The 13,433-nt window shown below is 48.6% G+C and overlaps 3 protein-coding genes across 16 annotated transcripts in view; 2 read left to right on the plus strand and 1 right to left on the minus strand.

Annotated features, from left to right (window-relative positions):
* Ip6k1 (inositol hexakisphosphate kinase 1) overlaps positions 1-9,367 on the plus strand; it is a 67,530-nt gene extending 58,163 nt beyond the window's left edge. For 7 of the 8 annotated variants that reach the window (XM_071615703.1, XM_071615705.1, XM_027933994.2 and 4 more), the window contains 3 exons: positions 3,190-3,371; positions 5,396-5,571; positions 6,070-9,367. In XM_071615703.1, coding sequence (XP_071471804.1) covers positions 3,190-3,371; positions 5,396-5,571; positions 6,070-6,579 — 868 coding nt within the window. In that variant the 3' untranslated portion in view covers positions 6,580-9,367. Of the gene's footprint in view, positions 1-1,907; positions 3,372-5,395; positions 5,572-6,069 lie in introns of all 8 variants that reach the window. The other variant, XM_071615710.1, reaches the window with a different exon arrangement.
* A 408-nt stretch (positions 9,368-9,775) lies between these two features.
* On the plus strand, positions 9,776-13,407 carry Gmppb (GDP-mannose pyrophosphorylase B). 2 transcript variants are annotated; one of them, XM_027933847.3, is made up of 9 exons: positions 9,776-10,128; positions 10,240-10,320; positions 10,406-10,454; positions 10,594-10,736; positions 10,951-11,109; positions 11,196-11,274; positions 11,346-11,473; positions 11,558-11,740; positions 11,825-13,407. In XM_027933847.3, the coding sequence occupies exons 1-9, from the start codon at positions 10,000-10,002 to the stop codon at positions 11,954-11,956; spliced, it is 1,083 nt and encodes a 360-aa protein (XP_027789648.1). In that variant the 5' UTR covers positions 9,776-9,999; the 3' UTR covers positions 11,957-13,407. The 2 variants fall into 2 exon arrangements, with proteins under 2 accessions (XP_027789648.1, XP_027789649.1); XM_027933848.3 differs by having other exon boundaries at positions 9,776-9,877; positions 9,995-10,320.
* Positions 12,177-13,433, minus strand: part of Rnf123 (ring finger protein 123) — a 29,259-nt gene continuing 28,002 nt past the window's right edge. For all 6 annotated transcript variants that reach the window (XM_027933842.2, XM_027933843.2, XM_027933838.2 and 3 more), the window contains 4 exons: positions 13,009-13,151; positions 12,765-12,859; positions 12,580-12,665; positions 12,177-12,503 (listed from right to left, as the gene is read on the minus strand). In XM_027933842.2, coding sequence (XP_027789643.1) covers positions 12,383-12,503; positions 12,580-12,665; positions 12,765-12,859; positions 13,009-13,151 — 445 coding nt within the window. In that variant the 3' untranslated portion in view covers positions 12,177-12,382. The remainder of the gene's footprint in view (positions 12,504-12,579; positions 12,666-12,764; positions 12,860-13,008; positions 13,152-13,433) is intronic.

Raw genomic sequence — 13,433 nt, forward strand, 5'->3', positions numbered from 1 at the left:
TAGAGTGGGCTTGCTTTTTTTTTATTTTTTATTTTTTATTATGTATTTAGTTTTCAATGGACCTTTGTTTGTTTATATGTGGTGCTGAAAATCAAACCCAGTGCCTCACACATGCTAGGCAAGTGCTCTACCACTAAGCTATGATCCCAGCCCAGAGTGGGCTTTCTTTTTTCTTTTTGTTTTTGGTGCCAGGGATTGAATTCCCGACCACTGAGCCCCATCCCCAACCCCATTTTGTATTTTATTTAGAGACGGGGGCTCACTGAGTTGCGTAGCGTCTCGCAGTTGCTGAGGCTGGCTTTGAATTTAGGATTTTCCTGTCTCAGCCTCCTAAGCCGCTGGGATTATAGGCATGCACCACCACGCCCGGCCAGAGTGGCCTTTCTTTTTGTCCTCTTAAAGTACAGAATTTACTTCATGAGTCATCTGGTAAAAAGCCAGTGAATATAGACTCACATTAAGTTATGTTCATGTTCAGGAACAAGGCCCTACTCTGAAAGTGACGGCTCTACCTGCAGTGATCATACTTTTGTTTTGGCCTATTAGTGGACACTCAGTCACTCCAGGGGTGAAACTTGTTTCCTCACCAGAGCTAGGGCTGCATCTCTAAGGGTGATGCCAGGTGCCACAGAGGCCCTGCTCAGACACTAAATTTGATTGGACTTATTTGACAAATAAGTTGCCCTTGTGGTTTCCCAAAGGGAATCACAAAAAAAAAAGTGTCTGTAAATGGCCTCAACAGTGCTCTCTGCAAAAGAAAATGAGGGTTTTGACAGGTAGAGGGTTTTGTCAGGCCTAGATGGGTTCCTCTAGTTCCAGTTAAAGGAATTAGGGTCTCTTATCCAATGTTGCAGAGCTTTCCCAAATTCTTGACCCTGGGAAGAAGGTCAACATTTCCAGCATACAGTAATCCTTTTGGTCAGCTTAAGTCTGTGTAACTCCTTGCCCAGTGAGAGAAAAGGCCAGCAGTTCTGAAGAGGAGACTGGCATTTGAAATTGCTGCAGTGCTCCACTTCTGTTCTAAGCTGCAGACTTGCTCTCCAATTTCCAGGCCATATTGCTTTACCAGTGGTTTGTTTTTCTGGGCTTGTCAGTGTGAAAAACAGTACTGCCATTTACTTAAAGCAAAGATTTTTATGTTGGAACATAATAAAATTGTGGTATAATTTCATCAATTGGTGTCCCTTCTTGCCAAAATACTTTTGTGGTTTGATTTATTTTAGAAATAAAATTCTCTGTAGGCTTGATGCTTTCCACAGGCACAAACCTTACCCTGAGAAACACAGGTACCTTTGGCACCTGCTGGCCTGTTCCTAGTAGAATATATCTTGCTTTTTTTGTTTTTTCTTTGTTTGTTTGTTTGTTTTTTCCCTATGATGATGTTTTCCTCCTCCACCTCCTCCTCTTTTTTTTTTGGGGGGGGGGGGTGGTACTAGGGATCCTACACAGGCCCTATGCTTGCTCCACAAGCATTCTACTATTGAGCTACAAACCCAACCTTGTTTTTAAGTTTTTATTTTAAGACAGGGTCTCACTAAGTTGCCCAGGACAGGCTCGAATTTGTGATCTTGCCTCAGTTTTCCCAGCTACTGGGATTAAAGGCATGTACCACTGTGCTGCTACCAGGCCTCATGAAGAGATAGACAATCATTCATAAGCACAATGCCAGCATATGCTTTTTAAAATCCCATTATAGGAAGCTTTTCTAAATGTTCTGGACCAAGGTAGGACAGTTATTCACATCCATGAAAGTGGCAGCCCATGGTCCGCCCTGTTTGCTTAGTGTGAAACTGCACCCTCATCACGTTTTCTTTCTTTTTCTCTCTCTTTTTTTGTTTTTTGTTTTTTGTTTTGTTTTGTTTTTGTTTGGGGTGTGTGTGTGTGTGTGTACTGGGGATTGAACCCAGGGCCTTATGCATGCTGGGTAAATGCTCTACCACTGACCTGTAACTGCATCCCTTTTATTTTACTTTTAGTTTTTGAGATAGAGTCTTGCTAAGTTGCCCAGGCTGACCTTAAACTTGCAATTTCCTGCCTCAGCTCCTGAATAGCTAGCATTCTAGGCATGCACTACCATACCTGACTTTGTTAATTTTTTATTGTCATAAAATGAACATTTTAACCTTTTTGAGTATACAATTCAGTGGCATTAAGTACATTCACAGTGTTGTGCAACTGACTTCTCATTCCTCCTTCCCTAACCCTTAGAAACTATTATTCAACTTTGTGTTTTTATGAATTTGCAGTTACCTCATGTAAGTGGAATCAAATGATATCTGTCCTTTTGTGTCTGTCTTATTTCAGTTAGCAAAATGTTTTCAAGTTTATCCATGATCTAGCATGTATCATAATTTCAATCCTTTTTATAGCTGAATAATATTCCATTGTATATATGTGCAATTTTGTTTAGCTGCTCATCTGTTGATGGATACTGGTGAGTTATTTCTATGTTTTTAAAATTTTTTGTGATTAATGCTTCTATGGACATTGGTATAAAGTATCTGTTTGAATCCATGTTTTCAATTCTTTTGGGTATATGTCTAGGCACAAAATTGGGTATATATCTAGTCATGTAGTCCTATGTTCAGTTTTTTGGGTGTGTGTGTGTGTGTGTGTTTTGTTGTTGTTGTTTTTGGGTTTTTTTGAAATGGTGTTTGCTCTGATGCCCAGGTTGGTCTCAAACTCCTGAGCTCAAGTGATCCTCCTGCCTCAGCTTCCTTAGTAACTGGGACTATAGGCATGCACCACTTATGTTTAACCTTTTGAGGAATCACCACTGTTTTTCACATTGGCTGCATATACATTTGTACCTGCAATGTATAGGGTTTTAATTTCATCACATCTTGATTAGCTGTTGTTCAAATTTTTTCTTCTGATTATAGTATCCTATCCTAGTGGATATGAAATAGTATCTTCATGACATAATCTGACGTGAATAATTATTTTTGGGAGATATAAGGAAGAGTACTACTCATATCATTTACTCACTTTTATTGCCACACATATCTGAGACCCCCTGCCATCTGTTAGCAGGGTCTGTGGATGGCAGGTTAGGCCTGATACAATTCTTCTCTACCCTGTGACCTCAAAGATAACTTGCCTGAGTCCCATAGTGATGTGTATGTGTGTGTTTTTTGTTTTTTGGGTGTTTTTTTTTGTTTGTTTTTTTGTTTTTGTTTTTTTTTTTAGTTCCCAGGAGGCAAAGAGTCCGAAGGTAGAACTACACAGCCACTCAGACGTCCCTTTCCAGATGCTAGATGGCAATAGTGGTCTGAGTTCTGAGAAGATCAGCCACAACCCCTGGAGTCTGCGTTGTCACAAGCAGCAGCTGAGCCGCATGCGCTCTGAATCCAAGGACCGAAAGCTCTACAGTATCCTTGACACCCCTCCTTCACTAGTGTCTTCTGGGACTGTAGGGCCCATGTCAGGGCCCCTCCAGACCATTCCTGAGGTCCCCTGTCCAGGGGCTTCTCTTTGTTCTCATCTTTGTTTTTATTTTTTTTATTTTTTTATGTTTTTTTTTTTTTAAAGAGAGAGAGAGAGACAGAGAAAGAGAGAGAGAGAGATAATTTTTTAATATTTATTTTTTTAGTTTTTTGGCGGACACAACATCTTTGTTTGTGTGTGGTGCTGAGGATCGAACCCGGGCTGCACGCATGCCAGGCGAGCGCGCTACTGCTTGAGCCACATCCCCAGCCCTCATCTTTGTTTTTAGACTCCTCTTCTTCCTTCTTTTACTTTCATTAACATGTTGTTTTTTCTGCCTTTTCTTATCTACATGATAAGATTGAAACTTAAAACTTGGCAGTCTAGAACAGACTATTGTGAGATATGTTTAAATTTGTACTTCACTATTTTGGAATTTAGTGAAAAAATGACAAGGTAGATTTTTTTTTTTTTCTTTTTCTTTTGGTACTGGGGATTGAACCAAGGACTTTGCACATGCTTGGTAAGCACTCTACCATGGAGCTACATCTCCAGCCCCCAGATAGAAAAATTTATTCAGCATTTATCTTAGAATTCTAAAGGGCAATAGAATCTTATCTCCACATTTTTATAGTAATGCTACAAACGTATCTTCCTTATTTCTTAGGGCTGGCTGAGGTGCTGCCTTGAGTAGGACATGGTTTATTGATGGTGTCAGGAATGTGTCCAAATCTGCTATATCTTTAGTTTATTGCTTGTAAAAAGCAAAACAACACATCAGTGGGGATGGTATATACCTATAATGGAAAATTATATAACCACAAAAAGGGATGAAATGCTGTGACATGGATGAACCTGGAAAACATTTTGTTAAGTGAAATAAGCTAGGAACAAAAGGATAGATACTGTAAGATTCCACTAGTTTGAGACAACTGGAATTGATAAATTCCTAGATACAGAGGTAGAAGAAAAGTTTCCCAGGAGTTAGGAGAAGAGAGAATAGGGAGTTAGTATTTAAAGGGGACGGGATTTTACTTTGAATAGATGAAGAAATTTCTGGAAGTAGATAATGGTGATGGATGCACAACAATGTAAATATACTTAATGCCACTGAAATGATACACTTAAAAAAAAACTGGTTATAAATAGTAATTTTATTTAATACATTTTACCAAATTTTTTTTTTTTTTTGTACTGGGGGTTGAACTCAGGGGCACCTGACCACTGAGCCATATCCCCAGCCCTATTTTGTATTTTATTCAGAGATGGAGTCTAACTGAGTTGCTTAGCACCTCACTTTTGCTGAGGCTGGCTTTGAACTTGTGATCCTCCTGCCTCAGCCTCTCAAGCAGCTGGGATTACAGGCATGCGCCACCATGCCTGAAAATTTTTTTGTTGTTGTTAAGAAATAAGCTAGGTATGGGTACCACGGTGCACACCTGTAATCCCAGCGGCTCAGGAGGCTGAGACAGGAGGATCTCAAATTCAAATCCAGCCTCAGCAAAAAGTGAGGCACTGAACAACTCATGAGACCCCAAAAATAGGACTGGGGATGTGGCTCAGTGCTCGAGTGCCCCTGAGTTCAATCCCTCTACACACTCGCAAAAAGAAATAAGCTGGGCACAGTGACACACACTTGTAATCCCAACTATTTGGAAGACTGAGGTAGGAGGTTCACAAATTCAAGGTCAACTTCAACACGTTATACCCTTGTCTCAATAAATAAATAAATAAGGATGTAACTCCATAGTAGGGCACCCCTAAGTCAATTCCCAAGACTGAAAAATAATAGTTACAAGCTAGAGGTGTAAAACCCACATTTGAGAGGTGTGAAACCCACATCTGAGAGTTTGTGAGGTGAACACATTTTGCATTAGACCAGAATGCTCTTTTTTATAAAAAACCTTTCTTGTGCTGTCCTGGATGGACCAGACAGTGAGTGTGGTTGTCATTCTTGACCTTGGACCAGAATTTCTCCTGCTTGAGAACGTGGTACACCACTTCAAGTATCCCTGTGTTCTGGACTTGAAGATGGGCACCCGGCAGCATGGGGATGATGCATCAGCTGAGAAGGCGGCCCGGCAGATGAGGAAGTGCGAGCAGAGCACATCTGCTACACTGGGGGTTAGGGTCTGTGGCATGCAGGTGAGTCACCACTTGTGAGAGCCTCAGTGCTGTACTTGCATATTCTAGGTTGTGCCCATACCTAGAGGACAGTACCAAATGTCCTCCCAGTAGACATTTCTCCCCTTCCCTGAGACCTCCTGTCCCAACTATTGACCTGGATTTGGGTTCCAGGTTCAGTGCTGCTGTGAGAGTCTGCTCCCTCCACAGTGGGGCAAGTAAGACCCTTGTCTAATAGCAGTATGTTCAACTAAGCAGTATGTTCCTAGTTACAGTCTAGCGGGGGCCCAGAGCAGCTTGGAGGAGGGCTCTAAAGGTGATGACCATAGGCCCAGTAATTGCCTTTCATAGCTCTTATGATGGCAAAACCTAGAGAGAATGTGGCCTGCCTCCTTCCAGTTGGAAGAGCAATAAAGTGCAGGTTGGTTATAGAGTGCTTTCCAGATGGTGCTTGCCCGGGGTACCACAAGTTCATCAGACTTACCTGGTGTTCACCCTGTCTGTCTCCTGGGGTTTCAGGTGTACCAGCTGGACACAGGGCATTACCTCTGCAGGAACAAGTACTATGGCCGTGGGCTCTCCATTGAAGGCTTCCGCAATGCTCTCTACCAGTACCTGCACAATGGCCTGGACCTGCGACGTGACCTCTTTGAGCCTATTCTGAGCAAACTGCGGGGCCTCAAAGCTGTGCTGGAGCGGCAGGCCTCCTACCGCTTCTACTCCAGTTCTCTGCTTGTCATCTATGATGGCAAGGAGTGCCGATCTGAGCTGCGTCTTAAGCACCTGGACATGGGGCTCCCTGAAGTGGTACCACCCTGTAGCCCCAGTACCAGCCCCAGCAGCACCACCTCCGAGGCAGGCCACTCCTCTCCACCTAAGGTGGATGTCCGCATGATTGACTTTGCACATAGCACATTCAAAGGCTTCCGGGATGACCCCACTGTGCATGATGGGCCAGACAGAGGCTATGTGTTTGGCCTGGAGAATCTCATCAGCATCATGGAACAGATGCGGGACGAGAACCAGTAGGCCCAATTATGGGCCCCCCGAGACCCCTTCCTCTCCACCCGCAGGCAGGGACCATTGCTCTGAACTTGCCGTGAGGACACACAGACTTGCTTTTAAAGGGTTATATTTCTCTTTGGTGTAAACTAAAAGAAATGTTTTTAGCTGTAGCCTGGAATCCATATATATAAAGTGAAGGAGGGCAGAACATGCGTCCTCTTGGCCAGGCTCCGTAGCTCTGTGGCTGTGACTGCTGTGTCCAGGTTGACTTAGGAAGGAAGAGGTGCCCCTGGTGGGCTTGGCAGCAGAGACAAGATGCCCTTGGACTTTGGTTTCTCTTACCTAGGTCTTTAGGGTCTGTGTCTGCAGGGTCCTGCTGATTGTGTAATGAAGCCCTGGGCTGGTACAGGGCCCCTCCATGCCCACTCATCCTTTGTTCCCCCAATATAAGAGGGGATTGGTCCCTATCTCTTGGGAGCTTTTCAGTTTTGTGCTGTGGGTGTCAGCCAGCTCTTGAACAGATGCCCTTGTCATCAGAAATCTGACTGCACACAGCTGGACCCATGTTTCTTGGGTCTGATTTTGGCATGGGGCTACATTCATGAAGCTGAGCTGAAGCCAGTTTATGGCAGCAGGCAGGCCTGGTTTCTCCATGGACCTAGCACATAAACCTGCTCCTCTGCCCAAAACCCCAGCCAGCTTCTCTCAACAAGATCCCCTTGCCTGAGGAGGCCAACCCCTTCTGTCTCACTGAAGGGCACCACTCTGTTTGCTGAGAAGAGTGTGTTCTGGTAGGCCATGGGGCCTGTAGGGGCCCTGGACCATACAGTATTTGCAGTTCTTGTACTGTGGGTGGGAGTCTTCCTCTTCTAGTTTGGGCAGCTGTGCTGCCTCTGGACGGGCTGCTCCTCCCAGGACTCAAGGGCTGTGGTCTGCTCAGGGTCTCTCACTTCCCCAGGCAAAGCTCAAGGTTGCAGCCCATTGTGAGGGAGAATTTTAAGCTTGTCTGCTCTTAGAGACATTGGGCCCTGGGTGCATGCAGGTGCCCAGATTATGCTATTGAGAGCTTTGTCTGAATAATCCTGGGGTCCATCAGTTTGTCCATTTGTCCACCTGCCAGCCCCTATACTGTGGGGAGCCTTCCTTTGGGGTGTTGCCTTGTTTGTTAGTATATTGATTTCCTTCGTACTTTCCTCAGCAAAATAGTCTCTCATTTCTGAGGTGAGCTTTTGCCCCTTTGCCCTTCCTCAGCAGGTGCTTTTTTTTTTTTTTTTAAACCTGGTTCCAGAATGAATTAGGGTTATTTCCCTGCTGGCCTGGCACCCTTCCTATGGGCCTGGAGTGTGGCCCTCAACACTCAAGGGGTAGCCCTTTCACATAGTTTTAATCATTCTTGCTGCCACCTTTTAACGGCATGTAGTTTTGCTGCCTCTAACACAAGGTGGCCAGCAGGTGACAGGCACCACACTCAGTCATTGCCAAGGTTAGCACCCTTTCCTATAAGCTTAGGGCCACTGTCATTGTCTCTTTTGACATGTCCCTATTTGGGCATTAAAGGTAAGCCTGCTGGCCTGTGTTTGTGAGAAGCCTTGGTAACTGATGACCTGATTCCTGGCCTTTAGAGATGTAGTCTCTGAAATGGGGTCCTTGATGGATCCTATCTCTCTAAGCCCTCCAACCCTGGTGCCAGTGGTGGGCAGGTTCCCATTCCTTGGGGCTGGGAGGCACAAATTTGCCTGTCTCTGGTAATAACCACCTTCTCTCCTGTACTATTCTGTGGTTTCAGCCAGAGGGAAAGGTCATTGTCAGTGTAGCTGATATTCCCTGGCAGTGGGGAGGATAAGAAGAAGGATTTGGGGCCACTGCCTGGGGACGAGATGCCCCCCTGTTCTGGTACTACTCAGCACAGGAGGCTGTACTCATTTATTGTGTTTTCCTGGCACTAGAAATAGTGGAAGGGCTAGAATTTGCTGCTTCTCCCCCAGGGCAGGGCCTTTCTTATCAGCACTTTTGGTACCTGGAAACCCAATCATTATTTGATGGGTGGTGGCAAGCTTGTGCATGCACATTTTCTGCCACTGCTCCTTCTGCCTGGCCCAGGCTAGAGTCCTAATGCTGCCAGGCCCTGCCTTCCCATCCCCAAATCAGGACCAAAGTGCAACTGGGGATCATGGGTTGGGGTGCTCAGGTCACCCTTCTCTGTTATTTTCGCTGGGCTGGGCCAACGCCAGACCCCGCCTCCAGGGTTGGGGTGGAAAGGGACTGGTGGTGCTTAAAAAGGAAGGGGACCAATGTAGCAACTTGCCAGGAACCCCACCCTCTCTTTTCTGGGTCTGTGCAATGGGTGTGGGGATTCCCACCAAGGGCCAGAGGCCTGGGTTAGTTTAGTAGCTGCTACTCACGCGCTCACCTGGCCATGTGCACGTTCCCTAGATGCAGACTGCTTTTAACTTTACGGCTGTACAATTTGGTTATGTTTGTGCCGATTTAAAAAATATTTTAATGAAGAAAATGGCGACCCCCGGGAAGGACGTGGTTCCTTTGCTCCTCGGGGACATGTAAGACTTCGCATTCTGGGAATCACTCTCCGCTCTTCTTTTTCCTGGAAGCTAAACCTGTCGACGCCACCCGAGGCCTGCGCCTGGATACTACAGGTGACTCCGGCCACGACTCGCGCAGTTGCATTTCCTTGGACCTTGCGTGTAAGGGAGGGGTGCCCGGGCCGAGCCCGCCCCTTTCTGTACACCCAGCGCTGCCCACCCCGCTTGTGTCTGAGGTCATATATGTCAAAATAAAGCCGCTAGAAATTGTAGCTTGTCCGTATCTTTCTGAAAACTTTGCAGCTCCAGGGTGAATCCACCCAGCCCAGCACCCCCAACGACCTCCGTCCGCGTGATCTGCTCCTTCAGTCCCCTTCTCCCAGGGTCGGAGCGCAGGGGGCGGGGCCCTGGACAGCAAAACGTGGCCACAAGCGTCTACCCTGCAGCCAATCTAGCTCCCGTAGGGAGTGAGGCCTCGCCCTTGGCGCCAGTTCCGCATTCGGTTCCGCCAATAGACAGGTGACCCGCGAGTCTCTTTCGGGTCCCCATAGCAGCCTGGCGCCCTCAGGCTCTCATTGGCTACGTCTTTGGTAGTGCCGCGCCCAGCGCTTCCACGCTGGCGGCCGTGCCACGTAGACAGCAGCTGATTGGCCCGCTGGGGTCACGTGCCTAGTGCGGTCCGCGTACTCTGCCAGCCGTCCACCGCCCGCTAGGTAACTTGTGTTCTTGCGGCCGGTTCCGGCGTCAGGTTAGGCCAGGCGAACAAATTGAAACCAGAGTTGGTCAGTCTGACTGGTGAAGGGCGTGGGGCAGGACATAGCGGGTGTAGTTCGTGGCCAGTGTTGGCCAGGCGGGGTGCAGGCACCTTGGAGCCTAGGATTGACTCCCGTCGCCCACAGGCGAGATGAAGGCACTGATCTTGGTAGGCGGCTATGGAACTCGGCTGAGGCCACTAACGCTGAGTACCCCGAAGCCGCTGGTAGACTTCTGCAATAAGCCCATCCTGCTGCATCAAGTGGAGGCCCTTGCTGCGGTAAGGCCCGGGGTCTGTCCTGGGCGGAGGGACGTCTAGCGACTGAAGGTCAGGGGTGCCCGTACCTACCGGCTGAGCCCGCCTGTTCGCTGGCTTTATCCTGTCCGACAGGCAGGCGTGGATCACGTGATCCTGGCTGTGAGCTACATGTCGCAGGTGCTGGAGAAGGAAATGAAGACTCAGGAGCAGAGGGTGAGGCACGGACTCTTAGCCGGTTCCGTTGGTCCACCTTCCTGCTCCGGAGGGAGAACCTGACGAGGTGACTTCTCCTTTCCAGCTGGGAATCCGAATCTCCATGTCTCATGAAGAGGAGCCTTTGGGGACAGGTCAGTGGATACAAGAAGGTTCCTTGGGGAGGGTTTGCATCCAGAAGAGGGTGGTACCTGCTGAGCCTGAATTCAGGGATTCAGATCCCCAGCGGGATTCAGATCCCCAGCAAGGCCGTGATCTGCTCCCTTCCCCCAGCTGGGCCCCTGGCATTGGCCCGTGACCTGCTCTCTGAGACTGCAGACCCTTTCTTCGTCCTCAACAGCGACGTGATCTGTGATTTCCCCTTCCAAGCCATGGTGCAATTCCATCAGCACCATGGTCAGGAGGGCTCCATCCTGGTAAGAGACCAGGTCTTCCTTCTCCTTTGACATTCCCTGCAACATCCCAGCCCAGCTTCCCTTGCCCCCCCCCCAACCCTTTGATCTTTCTCCTTATAAGAGAACAGCTAAGCAGTATCTTCTAAGTATTTGGGACAGAATCCCTGAAACTTGGGACAGCATATGTGTAAAGGTTTAGGAACACTGGACTAGGCCTAAGTCCCCCTGTATTCAGGTGACCAAGGTGGAGGAGCCTTCTAAGTACGGTGTGGTGGTATGTGAGGCTGACACGGGCCGCATTCACCGGTTTGTGGAGAAGCCACAGGTATTTGTGTCCAATAAGATCAACGCAGGCATGTACATCCTGAGCCCTGCAGTGCTGCAACGCATCCAGGTGTGTAGAAGACAGCTGCTGGGTGGGCTAGGGTGGGACAGGCCATTACTACCATGACCCTGCTCACAAGCTGCCCACTCCCACAGCTGCAGCCTACGTCCATTGAAAAGGAGGTCTTCCCCATTATGGCCAAGGAGGGGCAGCTATATGCCATGGAGCTGCAGGGTGAGGCAGAGAGGTCATGGGTGGGGGTGGTCTGTGGCTGGGCTGAGCCCCTGATGCATCCCTCCCTACAGGCTTCTGGATGGATATCGGTCAGCCCAAGGATTTCCTCACTGGCATGTGTCTCTTCCTTCAGTCACTGAGGCAGAAGCAACCTGAGCGATTATGCTCAGGCCCTGGCATTGTGGGCAATGTTCTTGTGGTGAGGCCTTTGTCCAGCCCATCATTCATCCCTTCAGTCCCTAGGGGACAAATGGCCCAACTGTATTTTCCCCATTGCTCTCAGGATCCAAGTGCCCGTATTGGCCAGAACTGCAGCATTGGTCCCAATGTGAGCCTGGGTCCTGGTGTGGTGGTGGAGGATGGTGTGTGCATCCGGCGGTGCACAGTGCTGCGGGATGCCCACATACGTTCCCATTCCTGGCTTGAGTCATGCATCGTGGGCTGGCGCTGCCATGTGGGCCAGTGGGTAAGCCAATGAGCTGGGCCAGATGGGGAGAGGGCCAGAAAATGCATCTGCCTCACTGACAAGGTCTTATTCCCCCTCACCCAGGTGCGTATGGAGAACGTAACTGTGCTGGGCGAGGATGTTATAGTTAACGACGAGCTCTACCTCAACGGAGCCAGTGTGCTGCCCCACAAGTCTATTGGTGAATCAGTGCCAGAGCCTCGTATCATTATGTGAGGGGATGCCTGGGGCTGGCTGAACCCGTATTTCCCCATCAGCAAGAGGAGCACTGGCTTGACACACAAAAGGCCCTGGACTTGGTGCTATTTGTCTGGGGAGGATTGGATGAGGATGAAGCTGCTGAACACCTGCCTTCTCACTTGGACATAAAGTAGCAGAATCCCTGCTGGGCCACACCCCACAAACCCCACTCCCTTAAAAAGGGCCAGGCCAGGGCTGTATGGAATAATAATTTAATGTTTACTGTGGCCCTGATTGAAAGTCAAACCCAGACATTATTAGGGCCACGGCCAGGCTCCTACCAATGGGGCTACACACAGACAAAGAGGTTGGATGTGGTGGGGGTGATAGGGAACAGGGTAAGGGAAGCTCATAAATAGGTCTCTGCCTGGGTCTGGGTTTGCAGGTGGAGGTTTGGCAGGCCTAGGCAGCTGAGGAGGTGGTGCTTGTATTAGCTGCCTTGTCCCAGTCCTCTACAGACACGATGGTGGCTTTGCAGAAGAAGCAATCCTTGTTGTTCATCAGGTGCTGGTTGATGCAGGCTCTGCAACGGGGAGGGGATAAAGACTGTCTTGGATGTTCCTACTGCCCCTTCCCAAAGCCCATGGGGCCCCACTTACTTGCAGGACTTGTGTCCACAGGGCTGGAACACAGCAGAGATGGGGTGGGCGTAACAGATTGGGCAGAGATCTTCCTCACTGGTGGGCTGCAGGGAGGGAAGTGAAGGGTAGTTGGATATGCTATGCCTATATTGGTGTGCACACATGTATTCAAGTAGCATGGGATGTGCTGTGGTCCCACTCACCAGGGATGCAGCTGCTGCCTGGGCAGATGCAAAGGTCAGATGTGTCAGCATCTGCTCCACTTGTGCCAGCTCCTCAGCATTGATATAATCAGTATCTGGGATAGTGGTAGGTGTGTCAGGCCAGATGTAGCCTAGAATCTGGTGCCTTTTGAATAATCCCAGGCTGGGGATTTGCTGTTCTTGGAGGTCCTGACTTCAGACAGTCCCAGATCTTTTTTCCCTTAACCACCCCTGGCCCACTTACAGCTCTGCAGGGAGAAGCGCTTCCGGTCTGGGGCAGGCAGGACAGTGCCAGGTGCTGGGGGCTCTGGCTGCCCCAGAAGATAGCATATGGATCGGAGCTGGAAGCAGGGGTCAGCCAAAAGCACTGATGTGGCTCTCTCTGTCCTAGGTAGGGAAGGGTATATAGTGTAATCAGAACAGTGGGGGACTCCTGGGGTTGTGTGACCGTCCAAACCTAATTGCATTAATACCTTTATTTCCACCTCCCAGCCGCAACCTTCTAAGTCCTGGGGGGTCTCAGTGAAATCACATGCAGCCCAGGTACCAGTTTTGTGGGCTACCATAAAACACCTAAAGTCCACCTGCCCCATGATACAATAATCCTTCAAATAAAGAACATTAGGAGCAGTTTACCATTCTCCCCTGGCTGCCCCTTTTACTCTTCTG

This window comes from Marmota flaviventris, chromosome 8 (genome assembly GCF_047511675.1).
Source record: "Marmota flaviventris isolate mMarFla1 chromosome 8, mMarFla1.hap1, whole genome shotgun sequence".
Taxonomy (NCBI): domain Eukaryota; kingdom Metazoa; phylum Chordata; class Mammalia; order Rodentia; family Sciuridae; genus Marmota; species Marmota flaviventris.

Excerpts from the sequence above, each read along its gene's own strand:
- Gmppb (XM_027933847.3), top strand. The coding sequence starts at position 10,000 with ATGAAGGCACTGATCTTGGTAGGCGGCTATGGAACTCGGCTGAGGCCA. Across the intron at positions 10,321-10,405 it reads TGAAGACTCAGGAGCAGAGG|CTGGGAATCCGAATCTCCAT; the intron begins GTGAGGCACGGA and ends TCTCCTTTCCAG. Across the intron at positions 10,737-10,950 it reads GTCAGGAGGGCTCCATCCTG|GTGACCAAGGTGGAGGAGCC; the intron begins GTAAGAGACCAG and ends CCCTGTATTCAG.